The sequence below is a fragment of the Cervus canadensis genome, chromosome 9 (genome assembly GCF_019320065.1).
Source record: "Cervus canadensis isolate Bull #8, Minnesota chromosome 9, ASM1932006v1, whole genome shotgun sequence".
NCBI classification, from domain to species: domain Eukaryota; kingdom Metazoa; phylum Chordata; class Mammalia; order Artiodactyla; family Cervidae; genus Cervus; species Cervus canadensis.
In genome coordinates, this window is record NC_057394.1 from 17076937 (window position 1) to 17100098 (window position 23162).

A 23162-nucleotide genomic window follows, 5' to 3' on the forward strand; every position below is an offset into this window, starting at 1 on the left:
ATTGCAGGCAGATTCTTTACCATCTGAGCCACCTAAAGGATCCAGAAAGGTCCCTGGGAACTGTTCTGCCCGTAGTCCGGATCCCTGATCGGGAAAGAAGACTCCTCGAGACAATGCAACTTGCAATAGGGGAATTTATTACTGACTCGAGCCAGGGCCTCCCACCCTCACCAAGGGTGTGAGGACGAAAAGGCCCCGAGCCCCAGTTCTCTCGGGTATTTATTGGGTACAATCAGGTAGTTGGCGCAAGCGGATTGGTTACACAGTTGCAAGGCAATTTTTGTTGGCCCAATCCTTGTGGGCTTTCAGCTTTCCCCTGATAGGTTCCCTTTTTCTTGCTAGGCACATGTTGATTGGCTGGCTCCAGGTGGCCTGATAATTATGTTACTCTGGGAAACTAGGCCTACTCCTAATCTAGGCTGCCTGTCATGGCGTTAGCCGTGACAGCCTCACATTTCCCCCCTGTCTTTGTACTTTTGTAGAGAAATCTTTCTCTCCACCCTGTGAAATTGGCTGATATTGTTGTCTCAATACCATAATATTATGAGTGGACCCAGGAGGGTGGAAATCAAAGTGGTCAACCAGGGGGAGCGCTGAAACCAAAATTCAAACCAGCCTTGTTGGGCTTTTCATTCTCTCTTCCGCTGGGCTAGTCTCTCTCTTACTTTCTGGAGAGATTTTTGTACCACCCCTGAATGGTCGATATAGAAACAGCATTCTTCTCCCAGTGCTGCACATAATCCTCCTTGTTGCAGAAACAACAAATTTAAACCTCTCCTATTCTGTAACACTACTTCAGCCAAGGAGCTCAATATCTTCATCTATTGCAGCCCTTAGTTGATTATACTGTTTATCTTGCAACGTTAAGGCTGCAATCCCACTTCCCGTTCTTATAGCACCCAATAGGACTGCCAAAGTCAGGGCAGTGATTGGTTCTCGTTTTACCCTATACTGACCCGATGGGTCTAACCTAGGTTGTAGCTCTTCCTTTGAGTAATAGTTTAGCCGGGGGATCAGGTGGACTAGGACACAGAAATATCGGGAGGCATTAAGTGCTGCCTTATGGACACACAGGGTTAGTCCGGCGGAGCAAGTCTACCACCCGTTTTCTGGCGGAAGTACCCACTGGTGAGTAGAATTGGGGAGGCTAGTCCTAGGGACTGAATTATTATTACATAGGTGTTGATAAGTCTTAGGGATAGTTCCTATGCAGGTGCCTATGCCGGTAATGGAGCCTACTGTCAACCGGCCTGACCCAGGTTGTTGCTGCCATCTGCAGGCCGAGACATGCAAAAGCCAGCAACCATTTGTTAAGTCGGGACGAGAGGCATTTAGGGTGAGATAGCCCGAGGAGATCATTTTCATAAGGGGGTCTGTTGGTGGGGACATGTCAACCCTGGGGGGTCCCACAGTGCGTGGAGGCTTTGGGGTTGTTCAATCACCTGGTTTGGTCCTAAGGCTACTTTGGGTGCCAAATAGAGTGGTCCCTGTTTTAATTTAAGCTCAAACCGGAATCCTGTGTCATAGCCAGTCTTGTAAAGACGGAGGCCCCAAGCTCGGCCAACATTCCACCTGGTAAATTTTTTTTCTTTGTCTGTGAATTTAATCTGTAATGGGAAACATTGCCCGGGTTTGGATGATACTCTCTTAGTTGGACATTTCTGGGAATTTGGGGGTGATTTTACCTGAATGAGGTCCTTGTCGGAGTTAGTGAGCCAATGGACTGTTCCCGTGGTTTCGCAACCCCAAGCGGCGCAATAAAAAGAGTCAACTCTCCCACATTTTTCAATTTGGTTCCGATCCCTTCCTCCCTCTGGGCAGACATAGACAGGCACCTGTTCATAGTACTGTGGGCCTTTTCGCTCACAGTTACGGGTGAACAGACCGAAAGAGCTGTGGGCAAAGAACTTGGTCAGTTGGTGGGGACCAAACCCATTACCATCAGCCACCAGCACGCACAAATCAAAGGTCAGTACTGGCCACCATGTCCCTTTGGGGGCCACATTGGAGCTCGAATTAAGCAGTTCTCCAGTCTCAGGATTGTAGATCACCCAAGTCAGGTTAGCTGGCTGATGGGGGTTGTGGCTGGTTGCTCCTGGGCCGATGAAAACTGTTATCAGCAGGAGAGTTAAGAGGGCTCCCATCGTACGAGTTTCAGTTTCAAAGGATTTGATGGGTGAGGTCTTGCCTCCCATTCTGCTTGTGCCTTCTCCTGTTCTTCCGGGGTGGCTTGCCGCACATGATTGCAGTGAACCCAGGGCCTGATCCCATCGGCCTTAACAGCAGTAGGAGTTTAGATTGGTGTCGTTTTACCCAAACCCAATCACCCGGGCCAATATTATGTGAGGGGATGGTCCCCTTGCTTGGACCCTCGTGTATCTCTCGAATCAATTTCCAAACATGGCTATGCACCTTACTTAATGCCATCAGTGTTTGCTGAAATTGTCCCAAGGTAGGGGGTGGTAGGCATTTTCCCTCGAATATAGGACACACAGGAGGGGGTCTTCCATACAGAATCTCAAAAGGGGTAAGATTCAACTTATAAGGGGTGTTACGTGCTCGAAAGAGCGCGAAGGGAAGGAGGGTCACCCAGTCCCTGCCGGTCTCTATTGCCAACTTTGTCAGAGTTTCTTTTAGGGTCCAATTCATTCTCTCAACCTGTCCTGAGCTCTGGGGATTATATTCACAACATAACTTCCATTTTGTCCCCAGAGCTTGGGCCAGCCCTTGTACAATCTGGCTCACAAAGGCAGGTCTGTTATCAGAGCCCATAGTCACTGGCAGCCCGTACCTAGGCACTATCTCCTCTAAGATCTTTTTAGCAACCACTGTTGCTGTCTCTCCCTTAGTGGGGAAGGCTTCTACCCACCCCGAGAAGGTATCTACCAGAACCAACAGATAGCGATACCCATACTTGCCTGGTCTTACCTCAGTGAAATCTATCTCCCAGTGTTGCCCTGGCTCTTCCCCTCGGTACCTTATTCCAGTGTGCTGCCTTTTCCCTGTCCTCATCAGCTGGCACGCTTTGCAAGCCTGGATTATCTCTCGTACAGTTGCATTTTGTCGAGGGAACCTCAGGTAGGCCGTCTGGAGAAGTGTCAAGGTCTTTTTCTCCCCCAAGTGTGTAGTTGTGTGCAGGTGTTCACATAGGTGATGACCCAGGATGGCAGGCAATATCAGGTTGTTGTTTTGATCTCGGTACCATCCATCTTTGTCATCCTTCTGGAGGGTGGTATCCTCATTGATCCAAACGAGGTCAGGGAGGGAATAGTTGGGGACTGGTGACAGAGTCCCCATACCAGGAGGTGGAAGTCCCATGGCTAATATAGGGGCGGCGTAGTCCCGACTGGCCACTTCTCGAGCGGCCGCATCAGCAGCCCGATTGCCCCGTGCCCTAGGGTCTTCTCCTTTCTGGTGACCGGGAACATGTACAATTGCTACTGCCCGGAGCAGTTGAACAGCTTTCAGGAGCCTGCGGATCTCGGGCAAATTCTTGACTTCTTTTTCCTCTGCTGTTCTAAATCCCCTTTCCTGGTATATCGGACCTTGAATATGGACAGTGCTAAAAGCATATCGGCTGTCCGTAAAAATGGTGAGTCTCTTCCCTTTTGCTTGTTCCAGAGCCTGGATTAGGGCAATCAATTCTGCTTTTTGCGCAGACGTGTTTGGGGGAAGTGTCTCAGCCCACATTTTCTGTCCTGAATCATCAACTATAGCGGCTCCTGCCTTCCTTTGTCCATCTTTTACATAGCTGCTCCCATCAGTGAACCATACTAGCTCACTGTTGTTTAGCGGCACATCAGTTAAGTGTTTTCGAGCCACCAGGGCCTCAGCCAGTATCTCACTGCAGTCATGGAGAGGGCGGTCTTTCTCTGGGTTAGGTAGAAGCGTGGCTGGATTCAAGAAGCAAGGAGTCTGAAAACGCACCCGTGGGGCATCAAGCAGCAGGGCCTGGTAATGTGTCAAACGGGCATTGGAGATCCACTTACCCGGTGGCTGCTTTAAAACCCTTTCGATGGCGTGGGGAGTGTAAACCCAGAGTTGCTGTCCATAGGTCAACTTATCGGCGTCGCGGACGAGGAGGGCAGTGGCTGCAATGATGCGGAGGCAAGGGGGCCACCCAGAGGCCACCGGGTCTAATCGCTTTGAAAGGTATGCCACCGGCCGCTTCCATGGTCCCCATTGTTGTGTCAAGACCCCCTTTCCTATTCCTTGCTTTTCATCCACAAACAGCTGGAATGGCTTATTTGGGTTAGGTAGGGCAAGGGCTGGGGCTTCTAGTAGGGCCCGTCTGAGTGTCTGGAAAGCCTGTTTCATTGGCTCAGTCCAAGTCCAGTTTGGGGTCTCTCTATTATTAAATACCTTTTCAGCTGCTTTCAGTAAGTCTTGTATTGTCTGTTCTCCTAACCCCTCTATCTTTTGTAATTTCCTCCTAATATCTGGGGCTGCCTGATTCACAAACGCTAGTAGAAATGCAGCGCGTGATTCCTCAGCCTGGGGGTCCATAGGTGTATATTGCCTAAACGCTTCCATTAGCCTCTCTAGGAAGGCTGACGGGCTCTCAGTGGGCTCTTGCCTTACTAAATTTACCTTCGCCAAATTTGTCGGCTTCCTAGCTGCGGCCCGCAGGCCAGCCTTTAGGGTCTGGCGGTACACTCGGAGACGCTCCCTACCTTCCGCTCGCTCAAAATCCCAGTTAGGCCGCAACAGAGGAAACCCCTTGTCCACAAGATGAAGCTGGGTGGTTGGTCTCCCGTCGACCCCCGGGACCCGTTTCTGCGCTTCTGCCAGGATTCACTCCCGTTCTTCCGTGGTGAAGAGCACCTGCAACAACTGCTGACAATCATCCCAGGTGGGGTTATGAGTGAACAAAATGGAATCTTAAGTTCCCTCACCTATTTCACTTGTTCACTTTATTCCCTTCCATCCATTTTCTTTAAGTAGTCAGGGTGGTAGGTGACTCTTTTTTAAAAGACTACATTCATAATGGTTAAAAATTTTAGCAATCTGCTTAGAAGTGAAACTTTAATTACAGGCTAGAAATTTGGCTTTCACACATGATTTTTCTCAAGAGTTCTTGTTCTACTGTGATCACCTGTAAGCAGCAATGAGTTTTCCAAGCCCTTTGTGAAACCAGCCTCTGCCATTAACAATAGAGTAAGTCTCTGCCCTGGATTTCTGTTAATAAAAATGTTGAAATGATTTCAGAGCATTTTGAGCTGTTGTAGCTCATTTATTTGTCCCAGGATTCCTCCGAGGGAGGTAAGGCAGGTATTTCCATAGATCAGGACCTGGAGATGAAGGAGGACACATGATGGGCTTAGAGTCTGGTGACTCACAGGTGGCCAACCTGGCTTTTGAAGCACAGAGTTCTGATTCCTCGGCCTTTGTTCTCTGCATCATGTCCTGAGGCTTCCTCTACTCAGGCAGCCTCCACTGAGGCTCAGAGTCAAGCAGAGGTGTTTTCCTAACAACACCTCTCGGCTCTTCTGTCAACTGCTTCCTATAGAATTTTCTTTCTTTTTTTTTTTTTTTTTAATAGATTTTTAAGAACCTTTCAAAATTACAGATATAGAATAGAATAAAAGGGTAACACAATGTGTCACTGCAGAATAGACCTGTCTCGCAGAAAGATTGTTTTGAGTTGATTTTTTTTGAGAAATAGACACAGGAGAAACTCCGAGGACAGAGTAGAATTTACTCTTCTGTGAGAGATGTTTACACTGATAAAGGAAATCTCCATTTGTAAAGGTGTCTCCCTGTCTATTGGGAAGATGCCCTGGAGAAGGGAAAGGCTACCCACTCCAGGATTCTGGCCTGGAGAATTCCATGGACTGTATAGTCTATGGAGTTGCAAAGAAATGGGCATGACTGAGTGACTTTCACTTCACTTTTCACTCCCTCTCTGTACCAGAAAGAGAAGGATGGCTCTAAATCACAACAGAATCCTGTTGAAGGGCAGTCTTCAAGAAGAATGAAATTCTGCCTAACAAACCCAACCCTACTGTAGTTTCAGCTGCTTTTCCTGTTAACCTCTCATAGGTGCTTCCATACCTTTCCTTTATCTTTAGCTGGAGATGGTATTTAAGGTGGTGGTAACTCAGGGAGTTACTCAGTTCTTCTTGATATTTCCCATGTGTATCAGAAATATACATGTTAATAAACTTCTGTTTGATTTTCTCTTATTTTGTAATTTATTTGGGCTTCCCTTGTGGCTCAAGCATTGGTAGATGCTGGAGATGCAGGTTCAATCCCTGGGTCAGGAAATTCCCTGGAGGAGAAATGATAACCCGCTCCAGTACTCTTGCCTGGGAAACCTGGACAGAGAAGCCTGGAGGGCTACAGTCTATGTGATTGTAGAGTCAGACATGACTTAGTGAGTAAACAATAATAATCAGCTAACAACTCAGAAGGAGTTATTATTGAATATAGTTATGGTGACCCCCACAGACTGCAACACACCAGGCTTCCCTGTCCATCAACAACTCCTGAAGCTTACTCAAACTGATGTCCATCGAGTTGGTGAGGCTGTCCAATCATCTCATTCTCTTTCATCCCTTCTCCTCCCGCCTTCATTCTTTCCCAGCATCAAGGTCTTTTCCAATGAGTCAGTTCTTTGCATTGGTGGCCAAAGTATTGGAGTTTCAGCTTCAACATCAGTCCCTCCAATGAACACCCAGGACTGATCTCCTTTAGGATGGCCTGGTTGGATCTCCTTGCAGTCCAAGGGACTCTCAAGAGTCTTCTCTAACACCACAGTTCAAAAGCATCAATTCTTTGGCACTCAGCTTTCTTTATAGTCCAACTCTCACATCCATACATGACTACTGGAAAAACCATAACTTTGACTAGATGGACCTTTGTTGGAAAAGTAATGTCCTGTTTTTTTAATATGCTGTCTAGGTTGTCATAGCTTTTCCTCCAAGGAGCAAGCATCTTTTAATTTCATCCCTACAGTCACCATCTGCAGTGATTTTGGAGCGCCCCCCAAAATAAAGTTTGTCACTCTTTCCATTGTTTCCCCATCTTTTTGCCATGAAGTGATGGGACCAGATGCCATAATCTTAGTTTTCTGAATGTTGAGTTTTAAGCCAAATTTTTCACACTCCTCTTTTAGTTTCATCAAGAGTCTCTTTAGTTCTTCTTTGTTTTCTGCCATAAGGTTGGTGTCATCTGCATATCTGAGGTTATTGATATTCCTCCTGGCAATCTTGATTCCAGCTTGTGCTTCTTCCAGCCCAACATTTCACATTATATCCTCTGCATATATGTATGCATATCTGCATATCTTTTAAAGATGTAGAATCCCCCTGACTAAACATATTAGTATAAATATTATTATTATTCATAAATATTAACTTTAACATCATCAACATCTAGACAGTGCTCACAGTTGTCTTTTTCCTCCTCTTGCTGTTTGAAGCCATATTAAATAAGGTACATTTGATTGACCTAGGTTATATAGATTGCTTTTCTATTCCCCTCCACCCCGTGCTTCTAGGTTGTCTGTCCTGTAGAGATTCCCATAGACTAGATATGGCTGATAGCTTCTCCCCCTGTGTCAATTAACATGTTCTTCTGACACCTTAGGTTGATTTTTAGGTTTAGAAGTTTGATGTAACTCATTTGGATTTTCTTAACCCCGTTCATCTATGTAGGAGGTAGGGTAGTATACCTCTCTTATGAGGTACATAACATTGTGTGTGTGTGTGTGTGTGTGTGTGAGATGTTAGGAGCTATTCACGATCTTTACTCAGGGTCCATTAATTCATTAAGGGTTGCAAAATGAGTATGTTCTATGCTGTTTGGTTAACTCTGAACTATAGTATTTATGGGAAGAGTAGGGGAAATTAATTTTTTTCACTTTTTAAAACCTGTTTTCAAAATGATGAGTTGGTTCTTCTCTGGGGCTAGTGAATTTTTATTGTTATTTCTTTGGTTTGGTTTTGTGTATGTGCTGCCGAAGCGAGCACTGGTTTTGTGAATGTCAGTTTGAGCTCATGGATTTAAGCATTCTGATCTGCTTCAGTCCATTTCATTTGTTACACTTGTGCCTAATTTGGCTATCTTTAGGCAGCGGGAGTCTATTCAGATTGAGTCCTGAGTCTTTTGCACATACTCCAGAAGTCTTTGCTAGTATTTTGTTTTGTTTGGTTTGGTTTCTGGTGTGACAGGATGTTTCTAGCTCATTTTGTACAACATTTGCTCCAGCCCTGGAATAATCCATTTCTCCAAGCAGCCCTGGCTTCTTCCAGTGTGAGATGGTACTTTTAGACTACAGTCTAGGTGCTAGAGGTGCTTATTGCTCTTGGTTATTGTTTCTTGGATTTTTCATTAGACAAAGTTAGAATACATTTTTTATGTACATGTGGGTGTTTCCAATCCAAGTCAGATGCAGGTGACTAGTGTTTTTCCTTCATCTTATTGCTCTTACATCTGTATCTCTTTTCTCCCATCATCTATTCTTTGTCCCATGTCTAAACCCAATTTTAAATGATATCAACATAATTATTAGTTTGTTTTACCTTATAATGAGACTTCTGAAAACAATTTAAGATTTTTTTTTTTTTTTTGCAGTTCATACTGTCCTCAGGTGGGTGTATCACACAGAGGATGTGTTTTCAAATTATTTTGTTTAAAACCACTTTTGATAATTCTTTTTTGTATGGTTCTGTCAACCAAAAGGATGGGTACATATTTAGGTACTTTTGTTTAATTTTACCCTGAAATTTTAAGAATTGCTTTCTAAAAAATTGTTTTATAATTATAATTCTCTATAATGTTTTTCTTCTCTCAAAATCAACAGAAGGCTATTTTCAAACAAGGTTGATATGCTTGTTAGCTCAACTCTAATTCTCCTTTTAGAGGTAATTTTCTAGGCTAATTTTGAATAATCTTTTTATTAACATTTTTAAAATATAGTCTTTTCTGAGCACTTTATTTTTCCTACTGTGCAGAATGAAAATTTTTAATTTCATCACTGTAATCTCTGTATTTGGGATTATAAAGATTTTTTCTAGAAGCATGTAATATGTCATGCAACTCTGGTGAAAATTCTTTGTGATCCTTGTAACTCCTTCAGAGCAGGTCTATAAGCCATTCCAGGCTCAGATGCCTTGACAGTACAAGAGTTGAGGTTAGCAGATGTTTATATGGGGTTAATTTCTACATCCGGAATCTACTGGGAAAGGATCTTCTCCACCCTAATCAGTTGAACCTAAACTAGTTTCTGGAGGCTGGGCCTTGGCCATCCAGTCCAGTTAAGTCACTCAGTTGTGTCCAACTCTTTGTGACCCATGGACTGCAGTCTGCCAGGCTTCCCTGTCCATCACCAACCCCCAGAGCTTGTTCAAACTCATGTCCATCGAGTTGGTGATGCCATCCAACCATCTCATCCTCTGTCATCCCCTTCTCCTCCTGTTGTCATTTTTTCCCAGCATCAGGGTCTTTTCAAATGAGTCAGTTCTTTGCATCAGGTGGCCAAACTATTGGAGTTTCATCTTCAGCATCAGTCCTTCCACTGATTTCCTTTAGGATTGACTGGCTTGATCTTGCAGTCCAATGGACTTTCAAGAGTTTTGTCCAACACCACAGTTTGAAAACATCAATTCTTTGGTGCTGAGCTTTATTTGTAGTCCAATTCTCACATCCATACTTGACTACTGGAAAAACCATAGCTCTGACTAGATGGATCTTTGTCAGCAAAATAACATCTCTGCGTTTTAATATGCTGTCTAGGTTGGTCATAGCTTTTCTTCCAAGGAGCAAATGTCTTATACTTTCATCACTGCAGTCACCATTTACAGTAATTTTGGAGCCCCAAATCACTGCAGTTGGAGCTGCAGTCACATCTGCAGTGATTCTGGGCCTTGGGCATCTGAGTGCACTTATCCCCTCTCAGGTGATGCTAAGGTGCAGTCAGGATGAAGACCACTGTGTAAAAGACAAGTGAAGGCTGAGATATCTAGAATCCTGATGGCTATGCTCCCCCCAGATTCACTGCTTTTCCTCCTTATCTTTGGATTTTTCTCAACTCTACATTTTGTCACCTTTCCCCCTGTTCTAAAGAGTAACTGCCTATTCATTTTTCCTACAAGCTCACTCTTTTCTGCTTATATGTTTCACTCAAGCATTTTTCTTTGATAGCTTGTTTCTATTTTTGTGTTTTTTTTTTTTTTTTTTGGTCTTAAATAAGATATGGAGAAGTTAGGTAAGAAATATTTCAAGTACATTAATGCAGAGGGAGAATTCTACTCACTGCAGAAGTTCTAGCATCTAACCTAACCGTGCAAGAGGTTTCCATAAGAAACAAGAGGGGGAACCCAATGCCAGGTGCTTTCAGGACGCTGAATACCAAGGACTCTATCAAGAAATGTCTACCTCGAGCTTCTCTGGCAGTCCAGTGGTTAAGACTCCATGCCCCCAATACAGATGCCAGGGTTTTTGATCCCTGGTCAGGAAACTAAAATTTTGCATGCCACATTGTGTGGTCAAAATAAAAAGTCTGCTTGAAAGACTCAGACTCTCAGAGAATCCTGAATAATGGATGCAGTAGTATTAAAATAGGCTCTTTTAAAGATCCTTTATGGTTTCAGAATTGTGAAGAATTCTTATTAAAGAGTAAGAACTATAGTCTCAATTGGTTTGTAGAAAGAATATACATGTGGTCATAGACTGATGTCAAAGAGGAAGGGTGTAAAGGGACAGTGTTTGACCTTGCTTATCAAGAAAGTTTTAATCTGGTTAGTTTCATGGTTGATAATGAATATTTTCTCAGTTGTTTTATTTTTTGTTAGTTGATGGTGAGAATCGGGAATGTGCAGATGAGGGAATTCCTTGGTGGTGTCTGCCCGCACCAGTGTACACGTGTAGGGGCGGCTCCCGGGAATGGCTGCTGCCAGGTCTGTGTCCCCAGGGTGAGCCACAGCCACTCCTTGCCTCTCTGAGAGACTCGCCAAGGCAAGCAGCGTCTTCTGAAATTGGACCTTTCCTTAGGATTCACACCACTGTTTCATTTGGAGTTTATACTTGAACTAGAGCATTGAGCATATGCAGGAGTAAATCTTCTGGTACCTGGAAAATCTTTTGCCTGGTGTGCCCCAGCCAGTTTTACCAAATGCCAGAACTGTAAACATTGACAGATTATAAATGCTGCTCCCAGCTGTTCTGTTAAATGACTCTTCATCTCTAACCTTTCCTTGTGTGTGGAGGGGATGGCTTTACTCAGTCTACCTTTGATGGCCTCAGTCACTTTTGTGCTATGTGTTCTGGAAGCATTGAGGAACCATATTTTATATGTATATTCTTATTTTCTATATGTACTTTGGAGTTTTGTTTTCACAATTTTGCACCATTCACTATTTTTCTTTCTATTTTTTTGAGAGAAATTACTAGAAAATTATCCTTTACTTGCTGTTACTTTTCATATGGAGTATAATGTCAATTTTCTATTTTCAATAGTTGCAACTTATGCCAGAATGGAAATTCCATATACATTATACTTTTCATTACTTTTCTGAATTGCCATGACTGCCCCTTGCTGCAGTCAAAGTTGTGTATGTGTGCTCAGTCACTGAGTTGTGTCTGATTCTTTGTGACCCCAAAGGCCCACCAGGCTCCTCTGTCCATAGGATTATCCTGGCAAGAATCCAGGAGTGAGGTGTGGGTTGCATTTCCTCCTCCAGAGGATCTTCCCAACTCAGGGATCAAACCTGCGTCTCCTGTGTCTCCTGCTTTGTAGTTGGATTCCTTACTATTGAGCCATGGGAGGAAGTCTCAGAATAGTGCTTAAGAGTAACAAATGACTTTCCCCCCAAAATACATCAGATCAAAGTAACATTACATGATTGAAAACCTTTATTATCTTTTTGAAATTTTATATCTCAAATAAGGAAAAATCATTATCAAGAAGAAAAAAAAGAAAGAATTGACAGATGAGTGGAAGGTACGGGCCATAAACTAGCAGTATACCTTAATGAGGCTGTTTGCTAAACTTTTTTTTTTTTTAATATTTATTTGGCTGTGCCAGATCTTATTTGCAGCATGTGGTATCTAGTTATCCAGCCATGTACTGAACCTAGGTCCCCTGCATTGGGAGTGTATAGTCTTAGCCACTGGACCACCAGAGAAGTCCCTCAACTGGATTATTAAAAACTGTTTCTCAGCAAAAAATCCAGATATGTTTAGGCAGTAGTGACCTGCCTTTATTTACACACTTTTTTTTGCTGTATTTGTTGCATTTATGTGTATTCTCTTTGGTGAGTGCCATTACTCTTATTTCTCCTGTAATTACAAGGATGTTAGGTTCATATGGACAGCTGAGTAACAGGCAACAGTGATTCCCAAAGAGAGCCATCAATTTCAGGAAAGTTTTGGATGGCAGATAATAGTGCTGGGCTTCTGGTGGTTTGTGGCTCCAGCACTGGACTGCCCTTGGTCATACCTGGGCTGGGACTGCCCGTTTGTACAGTTTGATGTTCTTGCTTCTCTGTGTGGGCCTCTACATTTCCATCTCAGGAAACTATAAACAGTGTGTTTGACAGTCCACTGTGTGAGGGACTCTTCCATAAGCTCTCTGTGCCTCTTGGGATGGATGACAGGACACAGTGGAAATGTATCAGAACTGATCCTTGTACTCAGGTCTGATCATCTTCAACTAAATAGTGTTCCCTTTATCCTCTATAGTAGATGAAACTTTCCATGACTTCATGGGAGGAGAGGCAGTTGGTGCAGTCTGTGAATGTTTGTGTGCACATGTATGTCTGAATGTGTGTAGAACAAGACAGGAATGCTGAGGTTTAATGAGACAGCCGTGAATGTGTGTGTGCACATGTATGTCTGAATGTGCGTAGAACAAGACAGGAATGCTGAGGTTTAATGAGACAGCCATATGAGGGATGGGGCTATCTTTTGATAAATATCCTGATCAGGCACTGGTTGGCTGAGCAGAAAATGCTTAGTTTTTTTGGTGCTTGGTGTTATGGATTCTCCTTCCCTTCCTCTTGAGTTTGGGTTCCTCAGCTTTGGGCAGACAGAAGAGAGCTGTCAAAGCAAACCTATCTGTGTTAGTAAGGGGGGATTGCCAAAAAGGAAAGCCCTGTTCCTGAAAGACTTCCAAACTTTTGGCATTTTGTCTTTTGAGAAGTCTGTGGAGGAAATGATGTTGAGGGTCAAGGTGTTTATTTTGGTGACTTGGATTCATTGAGTGTTTGGTTTTCCTTGATTGTGGAGAAGGAAGGGGACCTGGGGAGAAGGGCACTTTCAAGAAAGGACTAGAGAGAGGAAATAGGTTGTGCGGTAGAGTGGCTGTTTTGCAGGGTGGCTAAGTGTTGCTGTTTCTTTGCCTTTCTCTTTGGGAAAGAAGCTTGCTTTCGCTAAGTCTTACTCAGAGTGGAAGCCTCAGTGCACCATGAGTCAATTGGTTTAGGCCTTGGGGAAGAGATGATTGGGAATATTTCTTCCAAACTACGAAGTGCAGTTGATGGTGGATGGAGAACCATGGAAGACATAAGGTTTTAGCTTGGTCTCCACCATTTTTAATTCTTTACTCCAAGGAACATTCTGATTTCTAGAGGATAGACGCATATTGAGGCAGTGCTCTCAGAAGCTGAGAGCCTGCAGAGCTCCCAAGCCTGGTTTCTTTGTGGTACTCCAACCGAAGCTGGTTTCTATTCTCTTCATCTACAGACATGTGGAGTTTGAGGTGGAAGAGAGTAGATGTGTTTGTGCCAGTGTCTCTGTTCATAAATATTCATGAAGAAGGTGATAAAAACGTGTCTCCCATAGATGAACCACATTGACTTTCTATTGGGCTGAGACATTGAGAGTTCTGGTGACAGAGCCAGCCTGCCAATAGGGCTTGTCCATATGGAAGCAGATTTCTTACTCTTCTTCTACCACCTTTTTCTTACTCATCTTAAGTCTCACTTGGTATTGTGCCAAGTGACTTCTAAAGCACTGGTTGTGATATTTACTGATCATCCACAGTGTACTAAGCACAATGTACTAAGGCTTTACCATCTTTGAATGTAAAATTTTGCCTTAAGGTTAAAACTGTTGTCTGCTTGTCTTATAGGAGATAGTAGATCTGCATATTTTTATTTTAAATTAACCATGAAGGTAGCATTTTGTCAAAATGTATTTTTAGCATGCTAATGCTAAAAGTAAATCTTGTTTAAAGAAAAACTGACATTTCTAATTAAGACTTTTTTCTCTTCTTTTAGGAAGGCACCAGAGTAGTTCAACCCATATTTTTGGGGAAAATGATTAGTTATGTTGAAAACTATGATCCCGATGATCCTGCTGTTTTGCATGAAGCCTATGGCTATGCAGCAGCGCTGAGTGCCTGCGTGCTCATGTGGGCCGTTCTGCACCACTTGTACTTCTACCATGTTCAGTGTGTGGGGATGAGGCTGAGAGTAGCCGTGTGCCATATGATCTACCGCAAGGTAAGTGTCGCTTGGTACCACAGTGTGTGTTCCTCCCCTGAAGCATCAGAAGTGTTTTGGGAAAGTTCTCTGTAAACTAAAAATTTCATAACTGGGATCATTTGCACCTTCCTAGAGAAGTTTGCTATTTGCATCAAGTCAAGTTTGTTGTTGTTGAAGCAAACTTTAGCCATAAATAATGAAAAGTTTGAGATTGAGTGGGGTCTGCTCTTGATAACTTTTAGCCATAGGTGCTGTATAATATCCACTATATTTATAGTGAAAAACATTAAATTAACAGTTAAAAATAAGTATCAAAAGTATCAAGATGATTTTCAATGTCTTCATGCCTAAATCCCATAATGGCATTTATGGACTTTTTTTGGTTGTTCATTAAAACTTTCATTTGCATCAAATTTGTATTTAAAAGTGAATTTCAGTGATTAGCTCTATAAAATTAAATCTAGAAGCAGAGAATATATTTGAGAAAGGGAATGATTATAATATTAAAAGACCCATCTAATTATATTCAACATAATTATATTAACTAAAGGGAAATATAAAAAGAATTCATGTCAAATATAGACTCACTCACTATATATTTTTTTTCATTTATTTTTATGAGTTGGAGGCTAATTACTTTACAGTATTGTAGTGGGTTTTGTCATACATTGACATGAATCAGCCATGGATATATATGTATTCCCCATCCCGATCCCCCCTCCCACCTCCCTCTCTACCCAATCCCTCTGAGTCTTCCCAGTGCACCAGGCCCAAGCACTTGTCTCATGCATCCAACCTGGGCTGGTGATCTGTTTCAACTATAAGATAATATACATGTCTCGATGCTTTTCTCTCAAAATTCCCACCCTTGCCTTCTCCCACAGAGTCCAAAAGTCTTTCTGTACATCTGTGTCTCTTTTTCTGTTTTGCATATAGGGTTATCGTTACCATCTTTCTAAATTCCATATATATGTGTTAGTATGCTGTAATGTTCTTTATCTTTCTGGCTTACTTCACTCTGTATAATGGGCTCCAGTTTCATCCATCTCATTAGGACTGGTTCAAATGAATTCCTTTTAACGGCTGAGTAATATTCCATGGTGTATATGTACCACAGCTTCCTTATCCATTCGTCTGCTGATGGGCATCTAGGTTGCTTCCATGTCCTGGCTATTATAAACAGTGCTGCATGAACACTGGGGTGCATGTGTCTCTTTCAGATCTGGTTTCCTCAGTGTGTATGCCAGAAGTGGAATTGCTGGGTCATATGGCAGTTCCTATTTCCAGTTTTTTAAGAATCTCCAAATGTTCCCCATAGCGGCTGTACTAGTTTGCATTCCCACCAACAGTGTAAGAGGATTCCCTTTTCTCCACACCCTCTCCGGCATTTATTGCTTGTAGACTTTTGGATAGCAGCCATCCTGACTGGCGTGTAATGGTACCTCATTGTGGTTTTGATTTGCATTTCTCTGATAATGAGTGATGTTGAGCATCTTTTCATGTGTTTGTTAGCCATCTGTATGTCTTCTTTGGAGAAATGTCTGTTTAGTTCTTTGGCCCATTTTTTGATTGGGTCATTTATTTTTCTGGAATTGAGCTGCAGGAGTTGCTTGTATATTTTTGAGATTAATCCTTTGTCTGTTGCTTCATTTGCTATTATTTTCTCCCAATCTGAGGGCTGTCTTTTCACCTTACTTATAGTTTCCTTTGTTGTGCAAAAGCTTTTAAGTTTCATTAGGTCCCATTTGTTTATTTTTGCTTTTATTTCCAATATTCTGGGAGGTGGGTCATAGAGGATCCTGCTGTGATTTATGTCGGAGAGTGTTTTGCCTATGTTCTCCTCTAGGAGTTTTATAGTTTCTGGTCTTACATTTAGATCTTTAATCCATTTTGAGTTTATTTTTGTGTATGGTGTTAGAAACATGATGTTTCTAGTTTCATTCTGCTTTACAAGTGGTTGGCCAATTTTCCCAGCACCACTTGTTAAAGATGTCTTTTTCCCATTGTATATCCTTGCCTCCTTTGTTGAAGATAAGTGTCCATAGGTTCGTGGATTTATCTCTGGGCTTTCTATCTGTTCCATTGGTCTATATTTCTGTCTTTGTGCCAGTACCACACTGTCTTGATGACTGTGGCTTTGTAGTAGAGCCTAAGTCAGGCAGGTTGATTCCTCCAGTTCCATTCTTCTTTCTCAAGATTACTTTGGCTATTCGAGGTTTTTTGTTTTCCATACAAATTGTGAAATTATTTGTTCTAGTTCTGTGAAAAATACCGTTGGTAGCTTGATAGGGATTGCATTGAATCTTTAGATTGCTTTGGGTAGAATAGCCATTTTGACAATATTGATTCTTCCAATCCATGAACACGGTATGTTTCTCCATCTGTTTGTGTCCTCTTTGATTTCTTTCATCAGTGTTTTATAGTTTTCTATGTATAGGTCTTTTGTTTCTTTAGCTAGATATATTCCTAAGTATTTTATTCTTTTTGTTGCAATGGTGAATTCTATTGTTTCCTTAATTTCTCTTTCTGTTTTCTCATTGTTAGTGTATAGGAATGCAAGGGATTTCTGTGTGTTAATTTTATATCCTTCAACATTACTATATTCGTTGATTAGCTCTAGTAATTTTCTGGAAGAGTCTTTAGGGTGTTCTATGTAGAGGATCATGTCATCTGCAAACAGCGAGAGTTTCACTTCTTCTTTTCCTATCTGGATTCTGTTACTTCTTTTTCTGCTCTGATTGCTGTGACCAAAACTTCCAAAACTATGTTGAATAGTAGTGGTGAGAGTGGGCACCATTGTCTTGTTTCTGATTTCAGGGGAAATGCTTTCAATTTTTCACCATTGAGGGTAATGCTTGCTGTGGGTTTGTCATATATAGGTTTTGCTATTATGAGGTATGTTCCTTCTATTCCTACTTTCTGGAGAGTTTTAAACATAAGTGGGTGTTGAATTTTGTCAGAGGCTTTCTCTGCATCTATTGAGATAATCATATGTTTTTTATCTTTCAATTTGTTAATGTGGTGTATTACATTGATTGATTTGCGGATATTAAAAATCCTTGCATTCCTGGGATAAAGCCCACTTGGTCATGGTGTATGATTTTTTAAATATGTTGTTGGGTTCTGTTTGCTGGAATTTTGTTAAGGATTTTTGCATCTATGTTCATCAGTGATATTGGCCTTTAGTTTTCTTTTTTTGTGGCATCTTTGTCTGGTTTTGGAATTAGGGTGATGTTGGCCTCATAGAACGAGTTTGGAAGTTTACCTTCTTCTGCAATTTTCGGGAAGAGTTTGAGTAAGATAAGTGTTAGCTCTTTTTTGGTAGAATTCTTTTTGGTAGAATTCAGCTGTGAAGCCGTCTGGTCCTGTGCTTTTGTTTGCTGGAAGGTTTCTGATTACAGTTTCTATTTCCTTGCTTGTGATGGGTTTGTTAAGATCTTCTATTTCTTCCTGGTTCAGTTTTGGAAAGTTATACTTTTCTAAGAATTTGTCCATTTCTTCCAAGTTGTCCATTTTATGGGCATAGAGCTGCTGGTAGTAGTCTCTTATGATCCTTTGTATTTCAGTGTTGTCTGTTGTTATCACTCCATTTTCATTTCTAGTTTTGTTAATTTGGTTCTTCTCCCTTTGTTTCTTAATTAGTCTTGCTAATGGTTTGTCAATTTTGTTTATTTTTTCAAAAAACCAACTTTTAGCTTTGTTGATTTTTGCTATGGTCTCTTTAGCTTCTTTTGCATTTATTTCTGCCCTAATTTTTAAGATTTCTTTCCTTCTACTAACCCTGGGGTTCATTTCTTCCTTCTCTAGTTGCTTTAGGTGTAGAGTTAGGTTATTTATTTGACTTTTTTCTTGTTTCTTGAGGTAAGCCTGTCGTACTATGAACCTTCCCCTTAGCACTGCTTTTACAGTGTCCCATAGGTTTTGGGTTGTTGTGTTTTCATTTTCATTCATCTCTATGCATATTTTGATTTCTTTTTTGATTTCTTCTATGACTTGTTGGTTATTCAGAAGGGTGTAATTTAGCCTCCATATGTTTGAATTTTTAACAATTTTTTCCCTGTAATTGAGATCTAATCTTACCGCACTGTGGTCTGAAAAGATGACTGGAATAATTTCAATATTTTTGAATTTACCAAGACTAGATTTATGGCCCAGGGTGTGATCTATTCTGGAGAAGGTTCCATGTGCATTTGAGAAAAAGCTAAGTTGATTGTTTTGGGTGAAATGTCCTATAGATATCAATTAGGTCTAGCTGGTCCATTGTGTCATTTAAAGTTTGTGTTTCCTTGTTAATTTTCTGTTTCGTTGATCTATCCATAGTTGTGAGTGGGGTATTAAAATCTCCCACTATTATTGTGTTGCTATTAATTTCCTCTTTCATACTTGTTAGCATTTGCCTTGCATATTGTGGTGCTCCTATGTTGGGTGCATATATATTTATAATTGTTATATCTTCTTCTTGGATTGATCCTTTGATAATTATGTAGTGTCCTTCTTTGTCTCTTTTCACAGGATTTATTTTAAAGTCTATTTTGTCTGATATGAGTATTGTGACTCCTGCTTTCTTTTGTTCTCCGTTTTCATGAAATTTTTTTTTCCAGCCCTTCACTTTTAGTCTGTATGTGTCTCTTGTTTTGAGATGGGTCTCTTGTAGACAGCATATATAGGGGTCTTGTTTTTGTATCCATTCAACCAGTCTTTGTCTGTTGGTTGGGGCATTCAACCCATTTACATTTAAGGTAATTATTGATAGGTATGGTCCCGTTGACATTTACTTTGTTGTTTTGGGTTCACGTTTATACAACCTTTCTGTGTTTCCTGTCTAGAGAAGATCCTTTAGCATTTGTTGAAGAGCTGGTTTGGTAGTGCTGAATTCTCTCAGCTTTTGCTTGTCTGTAAAGCTTTTGAATTCTCCTTCATATCTGAATGAGATCCTTGCTGGGGACAGTAATCTAGGTTGTAGGTTATTCTCTCTCATTACTTTAAGTATGTCCTGCCATTCCCTTCTGGCCTTAAGGGTTTCTATTGATAGATCAGCTGTTATCCTTATGGGAACCCCTTTATGTGTTATTTGTTGTTTTTCCCTTGCTGCTTCTAATATTTGTTCTTTGTGTTTGATCTTTGTTAATTTGATTAATATGTGTCTTGGGGTGTTTTGCCTTGGGTTTATCCTGTTTGGGACTCTCTGGGTTTCTTGGACTTGGGTGGCTATTTCCTTCCCCATTTTAGGGAAGTTTTCAGCTATTATCTCCTCGAGTATTTGCTCATGGCCTTTCTTTTTGTCTTCTTCTTCTGGGACTCCTATGACTCGAATGTTGGGGCGTTTCACATCATCCCAGAGGTCCCTGAGGTTGTCCTTATTTCTTTTGATTCTTTTTTCTTTTTTCCTCTCTGCTTCATTTATTTCCATCATTTTATCATCTACCTCACTTATCCTATCTTCTGTCTCCGTTATTCTACTGTTGGTTCCCTCCAGAGTGTTTTTGATCTCATTTGTTGCATTATTCATTTTTAATCAACTCTTTTTTATTTCTTCTAGGTCTTTATTAAACATTTCTTGCATCTTCTCAATCTTTGTCTCCAGGCTATTTATCTGTAACTCAATTTTGTTTTCCAGATTTTGGATCATTTTTATTATCATTATTCTAAATTATTTTTCAGGTAGATTCCCTATCTCCTCCTCTTTTGTTTGACTTGGTGGGCATTTTTCATGTTCCTTTACCTATTGGGTATTTCTCTGCCTTTTCATCTTGTTTAGATTGCTGTGTCTGGAGTGGGCTTTCTGTATTCTGGTGGTCTGTGGTTCCTTTTTATTGTGGAGGTTTCACCCAGTGGGTGGGGTTGGACGATTGGCTTGTCAAGGCTTCCTGGTTAAGGAAGCTTGCGTCGGTGCTCTGGTGCGTGGAACTGGATTTCTTCTCTCTGGAGTTCAATGGAGTGCCCAGTAATGAGTTTTGAGATAGGTCTATGTGTTAGGTGTGACAATGGCAGCCTGTAAGTTGATGCTCAGACCTATGTTCCTGCGTTGCTGGAGAATTTGCGTGGTATGTCTTGCTCTGAAACTTACTGGCTCTTGGGTGGTAGTTGGTTTCAGTGTAGGTATGGAGGCTTTTGAATGGTCTCTTATTACTTAATGTTCCATGTAGTCAGGAGTTTTCTTGTGTTCTCATGTTTTGTGCTTAAGTCTCCTGTCTCTGGATTTCAGTTTTGTTCTTCCAGTAGTCTCAAGACTTCTCCATCTATACAGCACTGATAATAAAACTTCTAGGCTAATGGTAAAAAGATTCTCCACCGTGAGGGACACCCAGAGAGGTTCACAGAGTTACATGAAAAAGAGGAGAGGAAGGAGGGAGATAGAGATGAGCAGGAGGAGAAAAGGGGGAGTCAAGAGGAGAGAGACAGGTCTACACAGTTGTCTGTTCCCATGGTGTTCTCCGTAGCCCAGATACATACAAAGATTCACAGAATTGGATTGTGAAGAGAAGGGGAAAGGAGGAAATAGAGATGTTCTGAGGTAGAAAACAGAGAGTCAAGATTGGGAGAGAGTAATCAACACCCTCCTGAGTAAAAATGGGAACTGAATATTGGCTTCTTAAATGTCCAAAATTTATATCACATACTGAAAAACAAAGATTAAAAATCTAGAGTAGAGGTTAGACTCTTAAAAATACAATGTTAAAAACAAAACCAAACACATAAAATTTAGAAATATATATGAAGTTTGGTTTAAAAATAGGGCTTCTCTCTCTTTTTTTATTTTTGCAAGGTTATAGTGAAATGAAAATGAAACTTAAGGAGTAGTAGAGGAGTAATAGAGGACTTTAAAAGAAAATGAGAGAAAAAGAAAAAAAAAAAAAAAACAAGAAAAAAAAGTCCCCTGTCGGGTGCGTGCGCCCTGTGTTTAGCCGCGACCCTCCCAGCGGATGTCGACCATCCAGAATCTCAGGAAGTCTTTGGTTAGAAACTGGAGGCCTGTTTACAGTGCGGTAGGGGATGCCATCTTTGGGGCAGAGTTTGCCCCTTTCCCCTCTCCCCTGCCTCCTGCCTCTGGCGGGGCTGGACTGGTCCATAGCCGGCTAGCTCCTTTGGACTTGTTCAGACCCTTTGTTCTGCGAACGGCCGGCAGTGTGTTCGGGCCAGTTAATTTTCTCTCTCTCCTTTGCTGTCCCACAGTTTAAGTTGGTATCTCACAAAAGCTCCCTCTGATTGCCTTCAGGGCACTCAGGCCCAGTCCTTACCCTAAACAATGCCGCCCGCTCCTCTCCATTCCGCCCCCACTTGCTGGTGGCAGATGCGGGTGTCTGGGGTATTTTTCTGCTGGGAGTTGGTTTTAGGCACGTAATCTGTGGGGTTTATTTATTTATTTATTTATTTTTATCCCAGTTAGGTTGCCCTCCAAGATTCGAAAACTTCCCCCAGACCCGCCGTGCGAGGGTTTCCTGGTGTTTGGAAACTTCCTCTATTAAGACTCCCTTCCTGGGACAGGTCTCGGTCCCTAGCTCTTTTGTCTCTCTTTTTATCTTTTATATTTTGTCCTACCTCCTTTCGAAGACAATGGGCTGCTTTTCTGGGCACCTGATGTCCTCAGCTAGCGATCAGAAGTTGTTTTGTGAAGTTTGCTCTGTGTTGAATTGTTCTTTCGATGAATTTGTAAGGGAGAAAGTGGTCTTGCCGTCCTATTCCTCTGCCATCTTGGCTCCTCCCACTCACTATATTTTATAGACATGATTGTTTTTAATGGTATTGAATAAAGTAGTAGGGTATTTGAGATAAAACTTGAAATTTTACACTGTTTCGTTAATTCTAGCGAGAATTTGTTGCTTTTCACTTAGGCTATTTTAATACAATATTTCCTTTTATCTTTAGTATGTATCATAGCACTTTTAATAAGAACTGATTTAATGTGTTTAGTGATTTTGCATTGAGGAATGCCACGAAATTATTCCATACTTTGCCCTGGTCTAAACTAGAACAAAAGGAATTAGGATTTCAGGTATCTTTACAAAGGTATTACCACAGATGTGTCAGTGTCAAGAACTGAATGGCTTTGTATAAACTTTATCCTGGATATCTTTTGCCTTAGACTGTGTTTTTTTTTTTTTTTTTAAATCCTCATTTGACTGTATTATAGCCTTGAAGTCTCTATTGTATCTTTTCTAAGATAGAAGATTTTAAGTGCTCTCATCACACACATAAAATAAGATAAATATGTTAGGTAGTGGATACTTTAAGTGGTTTTACTACAGTAATTTTCCCAATGTGTATTTATATTAAAGTATCATGTTGTAACCGTAAACATGAACAATTTTTATAAATAAATAAAGTCCTCATTGAAAGATAAAAACAAACAGCTTAAATTGAAAATATTGCTTCTGTTACCTAGCTGCTACTTATTCAGAGCTTCTATTTCTTCAGAATATTTCTGTCAGCAGAAAGTGAGATGTCATCTCACCTTTCATTGAGCAGATTCTTGTTCATCTCGGGATTCTGTGAACCTAGAGAACTGGCATATCGCTGTCTGTGTTTGGCAACAGCAGGTGAGCTGGTTTCCTTCTGGATGATGTGGAAATTGCAGCTGTGTCCGTACACTCCAGTCAGGGGTCTTCATTGTCATTTTTTATCATCATCTTTGATATTCTATTGCATCTTTAACCATTTAGGAAATGGATACTCAAAGATTTCCTTACAAATTGGCTAAATGTTTATCTTTCCAGATCATACTTAACTCACAAT

General features: G+C 41.3%; 2 protein-coding genes across 5 annotated transcripts in view; one reads left to right on the forward strand and one right to left on the reverse strand.

Annotated features, from left to right (window-relative positions):
- LOC122447240 (ATP-binding cassette sub-family C member 4-like) overlaps positions 1–23162 on the reverse strand; it is a 914448-nt gene that overhangs the window by 205998 nt on the left and 685288 nt on the right. The gene's annotated exons all lie outside the window — the stretch shown is intronic.
- Positions 1–23162, forward strand: part of LOC122447589 (ATP-binding cassette sub-family C member 4-like) — a 225484-nt gene that overhangs the window by 8840 nt on the left and 193482 nt on the right. For all 4 annotated transcript variants that reach the window (XM_043478284.1, XM_043478285.1, XM_043478287.1 and 1 more), the window contains exon 4: positions 14223–14447. In XM_043478284.1, the coding sequence (XP_043334219.1) occupies positions 14223–14447 (225 nt within the window). The remainder of the gene's footprint in view (positions 1–14222; positions 14448–23162) is intronic.